The sequence below is a fragment of the Camelus dromedarius genome, chromosome 3 (genome assembly GCF_036321535.1).
Source record: "Camelus dromedarius isolate mCamDro1 chromosome 3, mCamDro1.pat, whole genome shotgun sequence".
Taxonomy (NCBI): Eukaryota; Metazoa; Chordata; class Mammalia; order Artiodactyla; family Camelidae; genus Camelus; species Camelus dromedarius.
The window spans coordinates 5,409,379-5,430,538 of record NC_087438.1 but is presented as its reverse complement, the minus strand read 5'-3'; the positions used below and the strand labels follow the sequence as shown (position 1 = coordinate 5,430,538).

At 52.5% G+C, this 21,160-nt stretch overlaps 2 protein-coding genes across 3 annotated transcripts in view; one reads left to right on the top strand and one right to left on the bottom strand.

Annotated features, from left to right (window-relative positions):
- Nucleotides 1-1,122: 1,122 nt before the first annotated feature.
- Nucleotides 1,123-13,604, top strand: CFAP90 (cilia and flagella associated protein 90). Of its 2 annotated transcripts, XM_064479404.1 has the most exons (4): nt 1,123-1,363; nt 11,327-11,443; nt 11,770-11,949; nt 12,950-13,604. In XM_064479404.1, exons 1-4 carry the CDS (start codon nt 1,220-1,222, stop codon nt 13,127-13,129), a joined length of 621 nt encoding a protein of 206 aa, XP_064335474.1. In that variant the 5' UTR covers nt 1,123-1,219; the 3' UTR covers nt 13,130-13,604. The 2 variants fall into 2 exon arrangements, with proteins under 2 accessions (XP_064335474.1, XP_031298943.2); XM_031443083.2 differs by lacking the exon at nt 11,770-11,949 and having other exon boundaries at nt 12,950-13,597.
- A 3,565-nt stretch (nt 13,605-17,169) lies between these two features.
- The window catches only part of ADCY2 (adenylate cyclase 2), a 378,996-nt gene continuing 375,005 nt past the window's right edge, over nt 17,170-21,160 (bottom strand). Inside the window, exon 25 of the mRNA XM_064479397.1 lies at nt 17,170-18,223. Within this exon, the coding sequence (XP_064335467.1) occupies nt 18,071-18,223 (153 nt within the window). The 3' untranslated portion in view covers nt 17,170-18,070. The remainder of the gene's footprint in view (nt 18,224-21,160) is intronic.

The window sequence follows — 21,160 nt, the reverse complement described above, 5'->3', positions numbered from 1 at the left end:
GCGGGAGATTCTGAGAGGCGTGCCCCAGGCTCCAAAGAAATTCTTGGGCAAGGCTGAACTCCAGCTGCCTTCAGAGGTGACCTTGAGAATTTAGCCTTCCATTGACCTTCCTGCTGCTCTCACTCTTCTGGCCCCTCACTCCTCCCCAAATAGAGCATCCAAGCCCTTGTCCCAGACTCACCTTCAGAAGGAACCCAAACTATGGCACTGTATTTCTCTACCGAGTCACCAAGTATATGTTGCGTACCTACCCTGTGCCAGACTTGAGCCATCAGAGGAAAACAATGTATGTCTGTAAACGTGCCCTCCACAGCAGTCAGGTCACAGGGCAGAACAAAATGTCACCTACTGAAATTGAAGCTAGCAGACGCACCTCCACATAACTGCAGAAAAAGATTTTACAATGAATCGATTTCAGTCTCAGTTTTAGCTGAGTTCTCAAGATAATTGGTGTCAACTGCTTCCATTTTACGAAGGTGATACCGGATGATCTACGCAAAGCTTATGAAGCCTCCTGCCCGTTAGCTGACCGCCTATGTCCGGTCTTTAAAAGAGGTTGCAGAGGTTGAGAGAAGTAGTAGATTATGAGAACTTTTTTTTTCTTTGCTGGCGCTTTTAGGATTTCTACCCAGGGGGGGGTGAGAGTGTGGTTACCAGCAAGTTTTAAATTACACGTGCAGCTCTATGTTCCTCTTCGGAGGCGATGCTCCAGACCCTCTTCAAGTTACTTGTTCTTCTCACGGCTGTCACCTGTCTTCCTCACCAGACTGTCAGATCCAGACGGACGAGGGCTGCTTGGTTCAAGGCTATATCCTCAGCGCTGGCACACAGTAGATGCGAGGTCATTAACTGCCCAAGGAACAGTGGTCTGTGTGTGAAGGAACCAACACTGCGCGGGGAAAGGTAAGCAGGTTGGAAAGTGCGGATCCAAGAGGCGCCTCCCACCAGGGAACACCGACCCCGCAGCGTTAGCAGCTGGGGCTCCCCGGACGCACTAAGGGGAGAACCCGAATGAGAGGTGCCAGGAGGGAGGGGGCGGGTCGGCCCCAGGCCCCGCCCCTCAGGCCCCGCCCCACCCCCAGCCTCCGCTCGCGCGGCCCCGGTTTCCAGGCGACGGCAGAACGCGAGCGCCCGGCAGCCTGAGGCGGCCGCACCGGGACTGCGCTCCTCCGCGGGCGGGACGGAGCAGGGCGGCCGCGGGGCCGCTGGACCGGACGGCATGGAGGACGACGAGGAGATCACCGCCGCCACGCTGCGGGGCAAGCCCCGGCCGCCGCCCATCTCGGCGCAGTCCGCCTTCAGCTACGTGCCGCCGCGGCGCCTGGACCCCAAGGAGCACAGCTACTACTACCGCCAGGGCAGGGTGAGCGGCCGGGCGGGGCTGCGCGGAGGGCCGGCGGGCGGGCCGGGCTGGAGAGCCCGAGACCTAGGCTTGGCTGGGGCGCGGGGCGGAATTGAGGGCGAGGAGGGGCCGGGGAAGGGGCTCTGGGGGCGGGGCTGCACTGCCGGGGAGGGGGCGGCGGGAGGAGGGATGGGACGGGGCTATTACTGCTCAAGAGGGTGCTGGAGGCGGGGCTACACCGCCGGGGAAGGCTCTGGGGGCGGGGCTGCGGGGCGGGGCGGGGCTACACTACGAAGTGTAGTGGGTCGGAGGGGCAGGGCTGCAACTCCGGGCTAGGACTCTGGGGGCGGGGCTTCACAGAAGGGCCGGGGCGAGTGTGAGCGGCACAGACTGTGAGGGGTTCGGGTCGGGGTGCAGGGAGTCAGGGAGAGCAGGGTCACAGTGGGTGGGAAGGTGGGAGAGCGGCCTCCCTCTGGGGCTCCTAGACCCCAGAGTACAGCTACTAAGACTTCCAGAATTAGGATGGCTCCATCCCCAGCGCTGGAGGATGGACAGGGGCGGAGCCGAGTGTGTAGGAGGGAGGGGGGAATGTTCATCTGGGAGGAGGGGCTGAGGGGCTGGGGGGCCGGGCGTGCAGGGTCGGGTGGGCACGGGAATATTCGACCGGTATTCGGAGCCATTTGAGGGTGTGTCAGGGAAGTGAAGGAGAGCGCTGGGCTTCAACTACTTCTACCTGGAGCAGCAAGTGTGACCCTTGTGCCGAGGACCTGGAGGAGGGTCTCGGGAGCGCCGGGGCTGCCCAGCCGGCAGGGTCACTGCTCCCTCTGGGGTCCGTCTTCTGCAGGCCTGGGGTAGCCCGGAAACAAGTCACTGCCTGAAAGCTTTCGCAGCAGTGACTGCCTGGACCGCCCAGGGCACGGAAAGCCTCCTAAAACCTCCCCTGCAAACCGAAGGAAACCACAGGCAGATCTGAACAGCCGCTTGCAGGGAGAGAGCGACCGGGACCCAAGTAAGATTGTGGTCTGGCCCCATCTGCACACAGCGCCCCCTGGAAGAGCCCGCCGGGCTGCGAAGGCCCGCCTGCAGCCAAAGCAGGAAGAAAAGGCAAAGGAAAAGAAGCAAGTTCAGAGCTTGTGGGGGTGGTCTAATCCTTTCTTCTCCATGTTTTTCTGAAAGTCTCCATCCACTGCCTTGCACTGCCTCCTGCCGCAGCGTGTCCTGCAGCCGGGGATGCAGGGGCTTCCTTATTAAAAGGACCATTGATGGGAGATGCTCAGCCTGCAGGGGTGATGAGTACCTGAACAAGGATAGAGATTAAGCAGCCTGGGAGGAAAGAGGTCTTTCCCTCCTGATGTGTAAGGTATTCCCACAAAACACAGCCTTCCTTTCCTTCTCCCCACCCACCATCCACAGAGCCCAAATGAATCCCCGTTTAGACCAGATCAGCACACATCTGAGTGCTTGCCACGTGGGAATGGGAAAGAATGCTGTGGAGCCGAGCCGTACACACAGAAGCACTAGTTCCTAGTTTAGACCACTGTTGTGGGTTGAATTATGTCCCCCTAACCTTCTTATGTTAGAGTCCTCATCCCCAGCGCCTCTGAATGTGAGTTTATTTGGTGACAGGGTCTTTACAGAGCTAATCAAATTAAAGTGAGGTCATTAGTGAGGGGCTCTAGTCCAAAATGACAGGTATCTATCAAAGGAGGAAATTTGGGCACAAAGATAGGCATGCAGAGAGGGGACATGCTGTGAATAGACAGGGAGAAGACAGCCATCTACAAGCCAAGGAGAGAGGCTGGGAACAGACCCTTCGCTCATGGCCCTCAGAAGGAAGCAACCCTGTTGACACCTTGTCTCAGACTTTGGCCACCAGAATTGTGAAACAGTAAATTTCTGTTGTTTACCCGGGCTGGGTACTTCATTTTGGCAGCCCCAGCAAATTGTCAGACAAACCTCAGCCAGGAGAATCTCCTGTATCTGTTGGCAGTCTCTGCTTGGCTTTGAGCAATGAATATTCTACCATTCATTTTTACACTCTGCGTAACCAGCTTGCCAAAGAAACTCAGCATGGCAGCTGCCTGAGCCTGCCTGCCCTCCCCTTGAGAGCATACTGTCCATCCCTTAATAAACCCCCACTTTAGTTTCTTGACCTCTGTGTCTTGTCTCTGAATTATTTCTGTAACGAGACAGGAATCTAATCAGTGGTAATACTTTCACTGATGGTTGGGTCCCAGGGGCCAGTCTTTTATCCTCCACCCTTGTTCACTGTTGGAAATTAACACAGGTGAGGCGGTTGTCTGAGTGTCACTCTGGTGGTTCCTAATCTTCTAAGGCCTCTCCCCTGCGTGAGCCCTAAGTGACATCCCTCACTGCAGCACACTTATTTAAAACCCCAGTAATGTCCCAGATCTTGACAAATTTGTCCTCTAAAGCTGCCAGCAAAAATGCTCTCAGCTCCTGCCCTGCTCCCCGGGGGCCTCTTGCAGTGTGGGCTGCTATACTATAAAATAGTGTTGCACAGATGCAGTTCAATTACTTCTGCAGTTTTTAAATTACTTTTTTCTTCTTCTGCCTAGTGCACCATTTCTGCTACAGAAATGGAAAAGCTAAGTCAAAGGAGAATGCCCTTTTCTGAAGGTTTTGATTAAATTTCTCAAAGTCTAAGAGCTACATTAAAAAAAAAATTCCTAGGCAGTTTTAGAAGACGCTTTCCCTCATGCTCATGTGCGGCGTGGGTGGCTCTGTGCTGAGGGGGGCTGTGCTCAGGACACCCCACCTGAGTTTGGGTGGGATTAGCGGGCTTTTCTTGGTGTGTGGTGGAGACGTGGAGGCAAAGGGCTCTTTCCTTACGCTTCTGATACTGAATTTCCCTTTGCCAAGTGCAGCCAAGCACTTGGTAAACATGATGATGGGTGTTGACTGTACAGATGTGCACAGGGTGGAGGGGGTCTCTGAAGGGTCGATGTCGATGTCAAGGACCAGGAGGTATTCAATTCCAGCTCCCAGAGCCCCTTCTGGGTGGAGCCTCCACACCTTTGGGCACCAAGCACCTCTGCCACCCTGTCTCGGCCACTCCTAGGTCCGTGGAGGACGGGTAAGCTCCGGTTCTGCTGCTGACCCACCTGTTAAGAGTGTCTCTCTGTTGTCCGGCAGACTCTGGCACCCATGTGCCTTGCAGTCACAGTGTGTGCTACCTGAATGCGATTGTGCCACCCCCCCCCCAACTTCCTGCCTCCCTCCTACTGAGCTTCTCCATCACATCTATTAGTACCTAACCTACTAAATATTTTCCTGAGTTATTTTGGGTTCTTTTCCCCTCTCCCTTTAAAACATGAGCTCCATGAGGACAGAGATTTATTTTTATCACTGCTCTGTCCTCAGCAATCGAGAGTTCCCGCAGGTCTCATAGTTGGTGCGCCGTGCGTACCTGCTGATGGACTGGCGAGGAAGGGATAAAGTGGTGCGGACTTACTAAACGAGAAGCCGCGTCACCAGTGCACAAGCCCAGCCTCTTAGACTAAACAGAGGTTTTCTTTTGGATTATCTGCTGTTTAGGTTACCCTTGACCTTGCTCCCCTCTTGGGGGGACTGTGGTTGCCTCTCTCCTCTCTGGGCTAGTTCACTGGTCAGTGACCTGCCCTGGGGAATGTATGGCCTGGGGGGTGGGGCTGAACATCTTCCTCCAGGGCAGGGAGGGAGGAGGGGGCAGGTCACCAGGGAGGGGGGAGGGAGGGAGGGGAGCAGGTGGGCGTGCTCTTCTAGCAGAGGTCCCTCCTCTTGGAAGGAAACACAGGGGTGGGGAACGTGTTCCTACCATGACCTTCCGTGAGCACGTGGTGTCTGCCCTTCCACGTGTGTTTAAGAATGTGATGTGTGTTGAACTTTGAAAAATAACACGTTCACACATGATCACACAACCATGTATATATATATTTGCAGCTTGCTTTTATATCTGCAGTATATCTTGGTCTTTTTTCTGTTTTCTTCAAAATCACCCCCTTTTAAGAAGCACAAGCAGCTAATGATACGTGAAAACAAACAGCATTTTCCCCAATATATTTGACCAAGAGGCACTTGTAGGATTAGATTCGAGTTTCAGCCCCTGGAAATGCCCCTTTCTTGATGTGAATTTCTGGGGGACAGGAGGGCGGATGGGGAGCTGGTCTCGGTGGATCTGGTAACTCTCTAGAAGGTAGCTGGCTCCATTCCTATTACACTGCTAAAATATTCAGGTTATTTGGAATGTTATGAAAATTTCCCCAGACTTGTGATCTCAACATACCAGAGAGGAAACAGTCTTTGCCGCAAACCAAAGAGAATAGTTGAGTTTTGTCATATTAAAAAGAGTTAACATTATGTCCTTGACAAGCTACAGTCCTTCTGAGATACAGAATTTTGAACAATGTTAAAATTAATGGAAACGCCCTCCTTAGGCTTCATATACCTCTAGGCTCCCAAGGAGAAGCCGCTGAATTTTTCAGCAGGACAATGAGGCCCTTATGAATCAAAGACGACCACTTTCGGTCCCCTCGGGCATCTTCAGTTTTAAAAGTAGATCACACAGCTCTGGGTAGGCACACAGTACCTGGAAGCCTCAAGGTGGGAGGGAGCAGGACTGGGGTCAATGAAGAGGGGAGAGGACAATAGCCACCACCTTATTAGTCAGGGTGGGCTAGGATGTGCTGAGCAAACAAATGGACCCTAAACCCTGAGAGTCCTTCACTGATGGTGTGTCAGAGCCTGATCATACCAAAAAAGGGGATTTTTAGCATCTCTCTGAGCTCTGGCTTCAGTGGGAAGCCTGAAACTGGCCGTGGCGGGAGTATTTACACCACAGAAATTAGCCAACACTACAGATCAGGTCTTCTTTATCCAGAGCACAGGTTGTTAACATAAGTGCACCGCTGGCCTTATGCACACAAACATACTGTCATGAAATATAGCCCAACATGTGGGTCTCTCTTGGGCAGCACCTCTCAATGCAGTCACTTGGGAAACTGGCTCCATTATTGCCGGGGCCTGAGAATCTTTGGGACTTGGCGGTCCTTCCCTGGCTCCTTTAATTTGCTGGCAAATGAGCAAGGGAAAGAATATGGAGGCCAATGGGAGAGTTTCTTATGAACCAGGCCTAGAAGGTGGTATCCACTGGTTTTACCCACATTCCCTGGCCAGAGCTGGCACCTGGCCCCAGCTTAACTGTGATGGAAACTATTTGTTTTGGAAGAGGAAATGTGTTTGGTGAGCACTTAGTATAACCCTCTCTGCAATCACCATGGAAAAGCGCATACATTTCTTTTCTCTTATTTCTTCCTTGCAGCGTTTGTCTGCTTCAAACTTACAACAGTGTATTTATATTCAAAATGGTTTGAAAGGGAGGAAAAAATAAAGGACTTGGATCTCAGTTTGTACAACATCTTACCCCAACTATTTGTGTGAGAGTTTGTGTAACTTCTGGGAGGAGGAGCATTTCCAAAGCTGGGAAGAGGCTCTGGGTATATTAAAGCCCACAGCCCCAGAGATGCTCGCCCTGGCCCGCCGTGGACTGGACATGGTAGCCAGTGTTTCTTCCTTGTTTATCCACTTGCATCAGTCTTGATAAGCTAGGTTATTCTGCAGTAACAAACAATCCCCAAAGTCTCAGTGGCCTAAAACAAGGCTTGTTTCTCATGCTGAGTGAGTGTCCAACAGGGATCAGAATGGCCCTCAGCCAGGACAGTCCCTCATAGAAGCTGCTGGCATCTCAGTTTGAAGCTCTGGGAGTCCCTGGCACCAGCTCTTAAATGCTTCAGACCAAAAAGTCACCTGTCACCTCCACTCACAGTTCATTGGTTAGAACTGATTCATGGCTTCACTATCCAAATAGGAGGCGAGATTAATCCTCTTATGTAGTCAGCAGAGGAGACCAAACACTGGTGACCTTGACCAGACCAGCTGGTCTACCAGCTGGGTTTACCTGGAGCAGCGTGTGCCGTGGTTGGGTCTCTGGCGCCCCTGCAGTGACCTTTGTTTTATTTCCACTTTTATTTTCCACAGTTCAAGAGGTGGCTCCTTCTCCTTACCACGTGCATCTGTTAGAGCTGTAACACAGTACCACAAACCTGGCAGATTAAACAGCAGAAGTTTATCATCTCAGTTTCTGGGGGCTAAACATCTGAAATCAAGGTGCAGGTGGGCTGCTTGTTTCCTAGGGCTAGAGGGAGCATCCGTTCCCTGCCTTGCAGATGGCCGTCTCCTCCCTGTGTCTCTTCATGGCACCTTCCCTTTCTGCCTATTTGTGTTTGTGTCGAATTTTTTTTAAAGGACACTAGTCTTATTGGATCTGGGGTCCACCCTACCCCAGTCTGACCTCAACTAATTACATCTCCAGTAGTCTGATTTCCAGATAAGGTCATGTTCTGAGGTATGAGGGGTTAGGACTTCAACATACGAATTTTTGGAAGATGCAGTTCCACCCGTAACACGCAGGGAGCATCTTCCCTGGGGCCTCTGGTTTCACTGGTGTGGTCCCTCCTGGGCACATGGGTCACGTCCACTTCCTACCCCAGCCTAGCCAGGAGCTGACCTCCCTCCCTTGGTGCCACTGTGCTTTGTGCACACCTGTTACTCCCTGGGCATTATGTTGAAATGTTTTACTCAGTGGGTTTATTTCCACTCTCAGCCTTTAAGTGGTCCCCATAAGGTATGGGCTCCCTATTTCTGTCCCAGAGCCTAAAAGAGTGGCTCGTATACCCAACATGCTTTGGAGGCTGAAAACGGAGGGCCTCACGCCATGTCAGCCCACGGCTGCAGACTGGAGGGATTTTTCAGTGTTAGGAGTGGAGGCTGCCCCCGGGGAAACTGATGGTAGGTGATCAGACCGGGCCACAACCAGAATGAGACATATCACATTGTAACAACACATAGGGGATAAAGGAGGATCACAAGGGAAAAATAAAGGGGCTCTTATTTGCTTTGTTTTTTTAAAAAAACAGCGACACCTGGGAAACAGCATGATCCCTTGAGAGATTTTAATAACGAAATACCAGCAAATCCGGAAGCCCTGTGTCGCGGTAGCCTCCACATCCAGATTGACTTTTATTAATATCACTTTGCTTCAAACCGCAAAGGAATAAAAAAGCAAGAAAGAAGGAAAATTAATCATTAAAATCCAGGGGAAAAAACAGATTTTCGGCTTGATTAGGTATTGGAAATGGACGGTCACGTTACTAAGGGAGGCTGCCTGCCTGGTGATGGGTTTTTCTTTTTCTTTTTTTTGTTTTTCAGTGATAGAAAAATTCATTTTTCCTCTGAAAATTTCTGAATATGCAAAATCCCCACATTATTCTGTAAAGCTCCACATCGCCGTGGGTTTCTCCAGCACTGGGAGCAAAACGAAGCAAGACTTCCTTTCTCGCTCAGATAGCAGTGGTTGCGTCCGCGTTCTGTTCTCGAGTCCATTCCTCCCTCGTTAGTCTTTTCTCCCCAGACAAGCCCAAGGATCCCAGGGGGCTTACTCAGTCCGGAAGGGCCAGGCACGAATGGGACACCTGCACAGGAAGGCAGCACCAGCCAGGCAGTTCCCGGAGGACCCGTTTCCCCGGCTCTCAGTGCTGCCCCCTTCTGGCGCCTCCACCACCTCTCTGGCTGCATTTCCCCTCCTCTCTGGCCCGAGGTTCTCAGGGTGCAGGAGAGGGTACCGCTGGCCCCAAGGGCAGCTCCCAGCCAGGTGCTCAGTCCCAGGGAACCAGGTCCTTCTGTTGCCACTACACCTGTTCCCCCGAAACACACCCATTTCACAGGGCAGCCCGGCCCGCGGGGATGCCAGTGTGACGTCTAGATGACAACCAAAAGTCCAGCTTAAGTTACTGTGTACGTGGGGATGGTGTGGGGGTGAGGGGCTATCAAGGTACTCTTCGTGTCTGCCTGCGGGCCTCGGCCGGGCGTGGCCAGGGGCTCTGAACCCCAAAGGGAAGGTGTGAACTGGGGCACCTCCCTTGCAGGAGGCAGGCATGCGCCTTTGAAGAATGTCTCCCACAGCCCTGGCAGGGTGGCTGGCGTCCTTGAGCTCCTGTTGTGTCTTGGCAGGGCCCGCTGGCCTGGGCTGACGCAGCCTTCCTGCAAGGTTTGCTTAATCTGTCTCTGCTAGATGCAAGCACCCAGCCAGTCCCCCCCAGCTCCTGCTTCTGTCGTTGCCCTGCACACTGTATGTTAAAGATACAGAGATTTCTCGATCATTTCCTAAAGTTTTTTCGAAGTTTGAACTTTATTTGATAAGCAAAGGGCTGCGTTTTACATACTCTCTTTATGGTGTTTCCTCCGTTAGTTTTATGTTTAGGGCGTCCCTTATGGGTTTTCAGTTTTTCTAATCCATCCATCCAGAATTTACTTTTGTCCATGGTATGATGTGAAGACACAACTGTTTTTTTTTATCCCCCCGCCCCCCCGCTAGCCAATGTTCACGATTCCAAAAGCAGAATAATGTACCACCTCTCCATTTACTTGGGCCTTTGCTTTTTAACCCTATGAGTACATGGGCTATGCTGCAGGCTGCCTCCTGGAGGGGCAGAGGTCAGCGCTGGCCAAGCCAACGTGTGCACAGACCTAGGAGCTCAGTGGTTGGGAGAGAAGAGATGCCAAGAAGCAGCTCCTGCAAGGTGACTCATTAAATGGCCAAGGGACACAGATTCGGAAGCCACAGCTCCTGCCTCCAAGCCGCTTGGAGTGACTCGGAACGTAGGCAAACCAGGATTCCAGCATCACTGAGTAAAGTGCCTTGAGCCTGGTGCCCCGGACTGCTTAGAAACCTGCAAGTAATGTTTCTGAAAGCTGCCTTGTTTCCCTGACTAGATGGTTAATGTCACCGGGACAGCAGCCATGTCTGAGTTATCCTGAGACCTTCTGAGCAGGAGCAGCGCGACTTGCACAGGACAGATGACCTGGGAGTGATCTCCCAAGTCCGGGCTGAGGCTGCGTCACCTGCCAGCCACCCCCTGCCGCCTGCAGCTCTGAGTTTCCGCACTGACGAGGGGAGGGTGTGTTTTCCAACAGACTATGCGCCGGTCCTGCGTCCTTTCCACGTTTACCTTCGCCCTCCACAGCCTGCGGTTGGAGGGGCTCATTCTGGCATTACTGTTATTACTCTGGGGGAGAAAACCAAGCAAGCACAGGTTAGAGGCCTCGAGACCCCAAATCCCAGTGGGAGGGCACGTCTGCCTTTGCCGCTGGAGGAACGTAAACAGGCCTGACTTCCAAGGGGAGGACGAAAGATCAGCGGACGCAGGGACTGCTCTTCCTTTGACTCGACAGTGAGTAAGGCCGCTTTATGTCTGTGGTAAGGAAGTGTGGCGGTGAGAAAATGGAGGTGTTCCAGATGGCAGCCCTGTGAGCGGGGTCATCTGCTGCTGCGTCAGTGCGTGTGTACCTTATACCTGTGTGTATATCACACGCGCGTGTATGTGTGTACACACATAGCACAGACATGCTTTACATGTATGAATTACACTTGTTATAACTGAGCAAAGGAAACATTTCCGTCTCTCTAGAGAGGAAGAACATCTGGTTGCGTTGTCCCAGTCTGCAGGTAGTGTTAGTTTTTCAGAGCAGGACACGCTTAATGTAGGAAATTCTGAGAAAATTCAAGAAAAGGAGAAATGAGGGCGAAGGCACACCTGTCGAAGGGATGATGATTATTTTCAGGTCTGAGCCCTGGGATGGAGTTCAGGGGAGTGCGAGGGCCCAGTCGTGAAGGAGGGGCTGTAACAAGTGGAGGAGAAGTGCCGTGGGCACGCCCCCACCCCGTGGGCGCCGCTGAGTAAGCTGGGGCCTGGCCTCCCCGCTCTGCGTCTGCCCGCGGGGTGACCTGCCCGTGCACACTCCGCGCAGCCGGGAACCCCGGGTCCCTCCGCTCCCCATCAGGGAGAGTTAGGGCTTTCAAGCCCCATGAAGTCTCCGTGGCTCAGCCCCTGAATAAACGCATGGCTTTCTTTCTCTTCTTATTCCCAGGCTGGAATCATTTCCCTCTATGACTGTATTTTTAAGAGGAACCCAGGTTATAATCAGAAATTGCACCGAGATGACAGAGAACACGCAAAAAGCCTGGGACTTCACGTAAATGAGGAGGTAACGTGAAGACGGAGCGAGGGATGTTAGGGGCTTAGCTGTGTGTGGTTATTTATTGTCGCGTCCGGTTGGCTGCACGTGCCTCCGTTGGCTGCACATGCCTCCCCTGCGAGGCTCTCCTCTCTCCTGTGCTGCCGGGAAGGGAGACTAAGGCGCTGCTACAGCTCCCTCCCTCCCGCCACGTTACTGGGTTTTAATGTTTGTGACTTTGTGGTTTCATCCTAGAGAATTTAGCAATTTCATGAGAGCAAAAAACTCAGAAGTTCTTTTCAGCAGATAAAACAGGTCTTTGCTTACCCTCTGAGACCTGGCGATCATGGTTCTAGGGACACTGGCCTTCCAGGGATGAAACCACGCACGCCAGCGTTTATCTCCCAAGTCGAGTTCCCAGGTCCCTGTACCCACCACCTATGTGCAGGTCCTCTGGAAGGAAGGGCACTGCTTGTAGGCGGCTGCACAGGGCGAGTGGTGACCCACGGAAGGAACCAAACTCACAGGGTGAGGAGGTGAGGCTCACAGCAGGCACACAGGTGGGGGCTGGAGGGACGGAGGTTGGCATCCCCTTGGGGCGGTCAGGTCCGTCTGCCCGCTGGGTTAGCCCTGCCTGCTGCCTTTATACACTAGGACATCGTCTCCGTAAAATCTGATCCGAGGACAGTATGTTTATTAAAATTCGGGTGCTGAATTACATCTTTATACAAGACACCGAAATCAGAATGAAAAAGCTTCTGCTGGGATTTCTTTCTGGCTCAGAGGAGTTTTGCCTGTGGCTCAGTGTTTAAAAATGCCGTCATGTCACTTCCAGTGACACTTTTCACCTTGATGTGAAAGCAAGTGGTGGAGGCACGAGGAGGGGTCACCACTTAAGTCACAGCCATTAACAGTTTTTTCTGTTGTTCTGGTTTATGCTCATTCATTCCCAGTTGGTAGCGAAGTCAGTGCTTTTGCCTTATAAGCGCATGCCTGGCATTCCTTCTGTCCAGTCACAGTTTTTGAGCACCTCCCATGTGCCAGGGAGTGTAAAGGGAGTGAGACAGTGTCTGTGCTCCTAGAGCTGACATTCCCACGAGGAGACAGAGAAAGAAAAGCCAAATAAATAATGAACCAAATGCCAGGTAGTGAAAAGCGGTATGCGGAGAATTACAGCCCTTTAAGAGGATGGGAAATGGTGAAAGGGGTGTGGGGGGCTGGGGAGATGTGTATTTGGGAAAAGGAAGAAGGTGGGACAAGACAGGCAGGCAAAGTGCAGGGAGAAGGGAGGAGAGGGAGGAGGAACATGACCCTGAAGTCAGTGGGTACCTGGCGCCCCCGTGCAAGATCTCAGCCTTTCCTCTGATCAACGGGAGGTCACTGGAGGGCTCTGAGCAGAGGGGAGCGGGTGGGAGGAGGCTGCAGAGGTCCCCTGGGGTCAGAATGGAGCGCCCCGGAGCAGAGGCAGGGCGCAGGCGCACAGGAACGCCCGTGGGCAGGTGAGCCTGACCCGCGTGCCCTGCTCCCCCCGGACAGGAGCGCGAGAGGCCGGTGGGGGTGCTGACGTCTTCCGACTACGGGAAGCGCATCCACCAGCCCGTGGAGCCTCTGAACCGGGACCACCGCCGCGCCAGCCACGTGAAGGCCGACTTCTACAGGAAGAATGACATCCCCAGCATCAAGGCTCCCGGCTTCGGGCACATTTCTCCAGCCTGACACCATCCCGTGGCCTGAAGGGCGCGCGGACATGAGAGGTGGCACCGGAGGGGCGAGGCGGCGCCTTCCTGGACCTCCCGGAGCCTGCCCGGCGCCCCTGATGCGCCACGGCGGCGGCAGGGACTGCGCAGTACCACGTTCCCTCCCGTTTCCTTGGCGACGAACCTGCCCAAAGCCCTGCCATACTTAGGATGAACGTCTAGGATGACGGTTTTCCTGTGAAAAGATTTCAGATGAAATGATGCTGGAGACTGACCCACTGTGAGCATCTGAATAAAATGAAACCTTTGTTCCCCCTTGATAGTGGTTGGGGTGATTTTTGTTCACTCCTCTCCACTTTGTTCGTGCGTCTTCTTGGCAGAGGCTCTCATGGGAAAGGTGTGCAGTTTTCCCTTAAGGGTTATGTACCCCTAGGTACATCAGGCACCGTCTGATCACACAGACAATACTCAAGAGGAGAGATGACGGAAGTGCCTTTGGCAAAGCAGAGCTCTAGACACCACAACACCCCTCACCCCTCCTCCCCTGCCGGGGGTCTGAGCCACGGGTAACAGTTCTGCACAACTGAGGACAAGAGCCCTAGCAGGACGGGTGGCCTCGGTGGCCAGCAATGCCACTGTCACTTCTGTCAGTGGAGAAGCAGTCATGGGAAGAGAGTAGGCTTTGGTGCTGAACACACTTGGGTCACAGTCTGGCTCCTGCATTTTCTAGCCGCGTGGTAGAGGGAGACGGTTTCACCAGCTTGAGCCCACATTTCCTCGTCTTACTTAACGCGGGCGTTCCAAACCTTCAAGAGTCCGTGTGGGAATCAGGGCGCCCCTGGGGTGTGGTCGGAGCAGGCACAGTAGGGGTTGTGACCATTACTTTGAACAGTTTTCTTTTAGGAAGCAGCTGCTGCTTTCAACCAAAGTTGGAAATGTTTACTTTGCAGATGATCTGAAACTTTTTCAAGTATTAAGATATTGGTTATATTTTTTAATGAATGGATCTCTAGGAAGCAATTATCCCTCATCTGTCATGATTAAATTTCCCATAGCTCAGAGGTTAATGAGCAGGTGACCTAATTAATTTCAATGCAGATTCCTCCATTGGTCGTTTTATTGTTTTGATTCGCTAAGCAATTAGGACACCGAGTTCCTGGCACTTTCAAGGCTGAGTGACTCCTAAATGTTTTTTTATACTTAAAAAAATTTTTTTTCACTGTAGAGATCTTGTTTTATTTTTTTTCAAACAAATAACAGTTTATTTGGAATGCCTTCAGGTGCATTAAACCATATCTATAATAACATCATAGAAAATATATAAAGTTTGGGTTATGCAAATTTTTATAAACTGCTTTCTTCGCTCTAGATTACCAAGAAAGACAAAGCGTCTTTAAGAAACGCCTTCATGTGAAAGTAGCTGCAATAAACTGATGTCAGACTAACTTATTTTCAGTTACTTTAAGTCCGATCCTTCTCCCTTAACCATCTACTACTTTTAAAAAGCAGGGCTTGAATTGGGCAAGGTTTCCAAAGCTCTCACAGTTGTTAGGCAGCAAGGGAAAATGAGATGTTAAAGAGAGTTAAAGCCAAATTGCTGAATGCCTGTTAGGCATCATATCAAAGAGAAACATATTAAAATAATTTGTTTTAATTTATCACATTAATTTCTCACATTTCCACCACCAGCCAGTGGTTTTTTTTTGTTTTTTGTTTTGTAAGCAGAGTGTTGCCTTTGGGAAGGCTCACTAAACTGGGAAAAAGAACAACACGGAAGGTTCCTGACAACCCAGACTTTTCTAAACTGCAGTGTTAAAGGAAGTGGACTCGCCGCGTTTTTTATGAGGGGATGCTTCCTGCAAGACTCAGAGGTTCAGGAAGGTTTTGAGGAGAGATCCTTACCTGTTATCAGTGTCATCCCGGCACAATGGGCTGATGGACGGGATAGGCGAGTCCTCACATTTGCATGACTTGCTTATAGGAATGTCTGTATTTGCCAAAACTTGGGAAGCCTTAACCAGGAGTCACACTTCCAGATTTCAGGGAACAGGCAGTTCTCTAGTCTCATCTCGGTCACTGATCAACTGGGAAACCTGGACTTCCCTGCACCTGTTTCTTTTTTTGCAAAATGCAGGGGGTCTCAGGCTCGATCTGCAATTACAAGCACCTGAGGAACTCGTGCTGCAAAGCACAGCCAGCGTGCTGGGCCCCTGCCCCCACCAGGATTCCCAACTTGGCAGGTCTGGGTTTGACCACACCTGAAAGTGCTCATTTCTAACAAGCTTCCTGGTGACGCTGCTGCTGCCAGTCAGGGTCCTCACTTTGAGAGACCTGGGTACGCACAGACCTTTGCGAGGTGGACTCTGAATTATTCGCTTGGCGAATCACCCATCTGCGGGTGTCTACCTGTAAGGGCGGGTGCCGATAAAGAGCCCTGGGGTGGGTGCTGTAGGCTCTAAGAAGGAAGAACCACATGGCGCAGACTGAAGTCACTGAAACTCAGGGTATCCTAGTCCAGATTTTGGTTCCAGTGAAAAGAAATATCCTTACACTGTTTTTCTTCTCTCAGTCACCTTTTTAGAGAATTAAGATGTGTTAAAGCCAATGCTGAGTTGCAATTATAAGATCCAGAAATTCCTAACTGAGGCAGAGAATTGGACAAGCCACGCTGGATTCTCACTTTGGTAATGAAGGCTGATTGTTAGTTTGGATAAAGCACTTCGGACCGAGCATGAGCCAAAGTGCTGGCGGGGTGGCCGGGTTGGTCCCGCGATGCGCTGGCAGGAGCTAGCCCTGGGGACCTGCCAGGCTGTCTCACAGTCATCAGCTCTTTTAATCAGACCTGATGCCGTGAGCTACCCATGAGGAAAACACTCCTAAGAGAAACTGAAAAATGTGCTCAAAGTCTCACAGCTGGTAAAACACTGGAGTCAGGAATCCCACCTCAAGTTCAAGTTTGCAGCTGCTCCCTAAGGGGTCAGTGGGCTCCTCTGCCACTCACGGACGCCTGCCCTGTGCGACGGTTTGCCCAACCAGGCTGGCATTTGCAGTCTTGCTTCTCAACATCTGCTTATGCATGACTGCTCTAGTTTACAGCCTTCAGCAAAGTATGATTTCTTTATGTGAAGAAAGAAACCAAACCTGCAGTGCTGGATTTATAAGAACACCATTTTCCAGGTTTTCTCTTTTCAAAAATGCACAGACTGGCTCTGTGCCTTCCTATCCTCAGACACAGCAGGCCGCTCGTGGGCCTTTGGCAGCTTCTCTCATTAGTTCACCCTATCGTGGCGGCTGATGTACACTCAGTTCCAAATTACCCCTGGTTCCCCAGCTCTACCGAAGTATACAGTAGACCTGTTAGAGCAGGCAGAGAGCTAGGCGTGAGCAGAGAAAGGGGGGCACAGGCCAGATGTAGGAAACCATCCGTCATGTATACAACAGGGGTCCCTGGGCAGACAGAGCAAAGCAGGAACCTCTGGGCTGATAAGAAATCACACATTTTGGGGTGACAAGTGCCCTGGAGGCAGACGAAGGTGGGAAAGGGCAGGGATCTCTGGTGTCTGAATGTGACCTCTTGCTCGTTGTGCCCTCACTTCAGTAAGCTTAGCCTTGCAGGTCAGAAGCACCCATCGTGCACCGACGCCAGGACGCTTCCCATCCAGACTAAGTAAGGACAAAACTCTCTCTTCCCTGGGGAAGCTGGAGTTGGGATGAAAATCATGGAAGACGACCCCAATCCCCTCCCTTCCCCAGTGAATATTCCACCCATTCATTTTCACACCCTATGTAACCAACTTGCCAAAGAAACCCAGCGCAGCTGCTCACCTGCGCCTGCCCGCTCGCGCCTTGAGAGTGTACTGTCCATCCCTTAATAAATCCTCACTTTACTTTCTTAACCTCCGTGTTTCACCTCTGAATTCTTTCTGCGATGAGACAAGAATCTAATCACCGCAATAGACCAGACTACGTGGGCAGAGAGAGTGCTGTTGCTAGTGGAGAATCTCTTTATATTAATATATTCTCCCCTGAAAATGTTCCCTAGAGACGCCGAAATGAAAACAGACCACGTGACACGTTGAAACACGCCGTCTTTCTTTCCAGGGAGCTGCCTGATCAGTTACCGGCATCACAAACTTCGTCCTGATCTGAATTACTCAAGGATTTCTCAGTCTTTGCTTCTGGAGGGGTCCTTCTGCGAGAAATGGCCACACAGAAGAGTAAACAGAAAACCGACTCAATTCTGGAGCAAACTGCAGGAGAAAGCAGAACGGGGCGGGGGTGGGGGGAGATACAGACTATCCAGCAAAGTACATAAAACTTTTAATGAATTAACCTTACAAAAGACAATGGCATCAAAACATCAGACACGTTTGGTACAAAACTAGTCCTAGGTTGTAAGAACTAATTCTGGTGATGGATGGCGACGTGCTGTTGGCAGGAGACAGGACAGGGCAAGGAGACGGGGCCACGGATCCCAGCGGGGCCCGTGGACAGCCCCTGCAGTGAGACACGTGGCTGAACACGGATTCCAGGTGGGGCGACAGAATCAACTTATTCACAAATACTGTGTGTTTCAGTATCAGACTAGCAGATGCAGTTGGCGAGCTACCGTATTTTCCAGAAAAGAACATGCACCGGAAGATAATATACACCCCCTAGTTTTATTGCCTTAAGAATTTGTGTTTGCTTCACCTCTCGTCTCAGTTCTCTGAATGCTTTTCTCCCCGAAAGCACACTCCTTTCCCTCTTGCTTAGGAATAAGCACAGTGCAAGTGGCAGAGAGACCTTGGCACACATCAGACACCGAACGGTACGCCACCGGGTGACAGGGAGGAGTCTGCAAAGGCTCCAGAGGACAGAACAGAGCACGCACATCACAAACGAGGGACAGACTCGCAGTCAGAAAGTGCATTGTAGCTTCCTGAAAATACAGTCTTCTTGCCAAAGTGAAGGCGACGCTTCAGGATGCCAGGTTGCTCTGGGAAAGGGACCTTGACATCTCTGTGTTCACAAAGTACGTCTTCAGCTCCCCCTTTCCTTTCACGTTGATGATTCCTCGGCACGTGCACGTGTACCCCAGGGTCTGCAGGACGAGGCTGGTCTCCTCGGTGACCTAGAGGCGCAGGGACAAACGAAGACGTGCTCAGTGCCGGTGTGGTCACGACCCTTCCCAAGGTCGTCTGACCACAAGGACAAGGAGCCCCGAAGTGTTCGCGTTCTCTGACCCGTTCATTCTACTCCTGAGAAATTAGGAGAAGAGGTAACAGTCGAGGAGAAGGAAAGCTTTCTGAGGCGATGTTTAACTCAGTGCTGTGAAAGAGAAAGGCTGGGAGCAGCCAACCCCCCAGTCATCTCCAGGCCAAGTGAACTACGATGCTATCATGATCAATGTCCCGGATCTGATGCTGAAATTGTATCGAATTATTTCACCCCCCAAAAGAACTAAGCCAGGGTCCACCAAGCTATGATTTTAACCACGTGAAGATGATGCACTTACACATAAGAGACCTGGAATAAAAAGAGTAAATCAAACTATGTTAAAGCGGTAGGGTTTTGGATGATGCTCACAAATTGTTATGAACATCATTTCGTGAAATAATAAATATTCATAATGGATTTTAATACAGATGAAACACACGAGAGACAGCACCATCAACTCTGCACACGGCCACGTGTTTCGGGCTTAACGTACTTGAATGAAATGAGCTAAAACTGGAAGAATGCTGGGACTTCGCATCAGCCTTAGTGTGGGCGGGATGCTGTGTCAGGTCTGGAAAGTTCCCTCATCTCACTGGACTGACTCAGGATGCTGGGACGCCGAAAGCAGAGTCCCTCCCATGCAGCCTGTCAGTGTGACGAGACTCCTGATCCCCTGCCGCTGCGCCACGAGGCAAGGACCGCGCTGCTGCGTGACGTCCCGGTCCCGCTGGGTCGGTGGGCAGTGAGCCTTGCTGGGGGGCGGCTCCTCTCCCGGGGGCGGGGGGATGGGTGGTCCCCACCCTTTCACTGCCTTCAGCTTGGGCATACGCTGTGTTCTCCTTGGGAGACCACGTCTGGGGACCAAGAGCAGGCCTGCCTGGGGTCTGTCTGTCTGCGTGTCACAGGAACCTCCCAAAAAAGACATCATCTAAGCAGAGAACACACGCGGTGTACAGACTCGGCTACGAATAAGACCTCAGCTTCGGAGGAGAGGGTCCACCTGCGGGAACGTGGTTCCTTTCCAGGCCTTCCAGGAGGTGTCTGGGTCTTGAGCAGAGAAGGACGGAGCTGTTTCCCAGAAATCCTGGTAATGCTTTGGAAGCATGTGAAAAAGTAGAGAGGGGAGAGACTTCCTCCCACTTCAACAGAGGAAACAGACATGGCACCCGTGGGGCCCGGCCACCTTGGACATGCGGGTGACACACATGCGCTGGGCAGGCTACGCCACGATTTTGGTTTTGGTGTGGACACTCTCGGGGGCCAGGCAGTGGTGGGATAGCAGCAGCAGCGGTGAGCCAGCCCCTCGGAGGCTGAGAGAGGCCTGGAGGACAGACACTGTCACGGGGCAGAGGCCCAAGCACATCCAAGTCAGAGCAGGGCTGGGCTTACCAGAACACAGGACAGCATCCCGGGGCCCCCGGAAGGAAGGCTGAAGTGTGCGCTGTGAGGATCTCAAGGGCAGGCTCGGGGAAAGAGCTAGAAAAATCTACGTCTTCCGCAGTGTGACCCAGCGGCTAGCCCCTAGCAAGGGGGCCCAAGCGTGGGTCTTTCTGAGCAGGAAGGAAACGGGGGACACAGATGCCAGGTGCTCACGTCCTGCCCTTCTCTGGCTGGGCGCAGGTCCCGGGGGAGGACAGATGGCTCGGGAACCTTAGGTAAGAGCTGAAAAAACATGGAGAGTCAAGAAACTCGGAAGACAAACACGTTCTCGAGGTTAGAGCTCTTAGGCGGCAATCAGAGCTAGAGACGTCTACAGGCAGTTGCCTCCTGGCCTTCCAGGCGGAGCACTCACAGTATCTGGAGGTTAATTCTGCAGTGAGGTGGGTGCGGAGCACGGCCCTTGGCATTTTGGAGCCATTGGAACTGGTAGCTCTGACCACAGAGTTACCGTGACGCGGGGAGGCGGGAGCCACCTCCCCGCTAATCACCAGTGATCATTCCTCCAAGTCCGGGGGGGCCTGGCAGGGTGGCGAGGGGCTTTCTAGGCTGTATTTTGGGCACAGAAAGCCTGGTGGGAGTGTAACGTTCTCTAATAAAAAGACCCTGTTCCACAGGCTCAGGAGACACTTTTAATATCCTCAGCATCGTTTTTTATTTCTCCTGGCATCTCACCCCTTTTTTTTTGCACGTAAATGGACATGAGAGGCTACTGGAGCGAGAGGGAGCTACACCCTCAGGAGGGAAAAAACCGACCCGGATGCAGGCCCTCTGGCTCTGAGCTGAGTGAGCACAGGCCTGCAGCACCCCTCGCCCTGGACCAGTAAAAAGCTGTCTGTCCACCGGGGGCTCGGAGCGCACCGAGACGGTCCGGTGGCCGCACCCACCGCACTAAATCACACGGAGCCGTGTGACGCCCAGTATCCCCTTAGGGATGCACTGGGCTCCAGCTCAGCTTCAACATTGACCTGTCGCAGATTTACGATCTCCAGGAGGGAGCGCTCCCCCGGCCAGCCTCTCTTCAATCGCTGTGGGTACGAATCCCAAGTGCTGGACAACTGCCTGGAGGTTGTGAAGCAGGTGCGAACGTTCATCCGTCTTCTGAACGCTCCCGGTGTGTGGCGGGGGCCGAGGCTGGCCCGCAGGTGGGAGGGTGTGTTCTCAGTGGGAGCAGCCACTCTCCCCACCAAATGTCAGGCCCGGGTGGGCCGAGGTTGCTGGAGCGTCCCTGGGTCCCTGGAGGGCCGGGGGTGTCCGTGCAGAAAGCCCCCTCAGAGGAGCCCCGTTTCCGCGGAGAGCTTGGTCTGGGGTGCGCAGAGTTAGCTCTCTGTTTCTTGGCGGTGCCTTCCCAGCCAGGGCACTTCTCCTCCTCCCCCCCGTGACTCCTCTTTCTCTCTCTCCCTTCTCTTTGTTG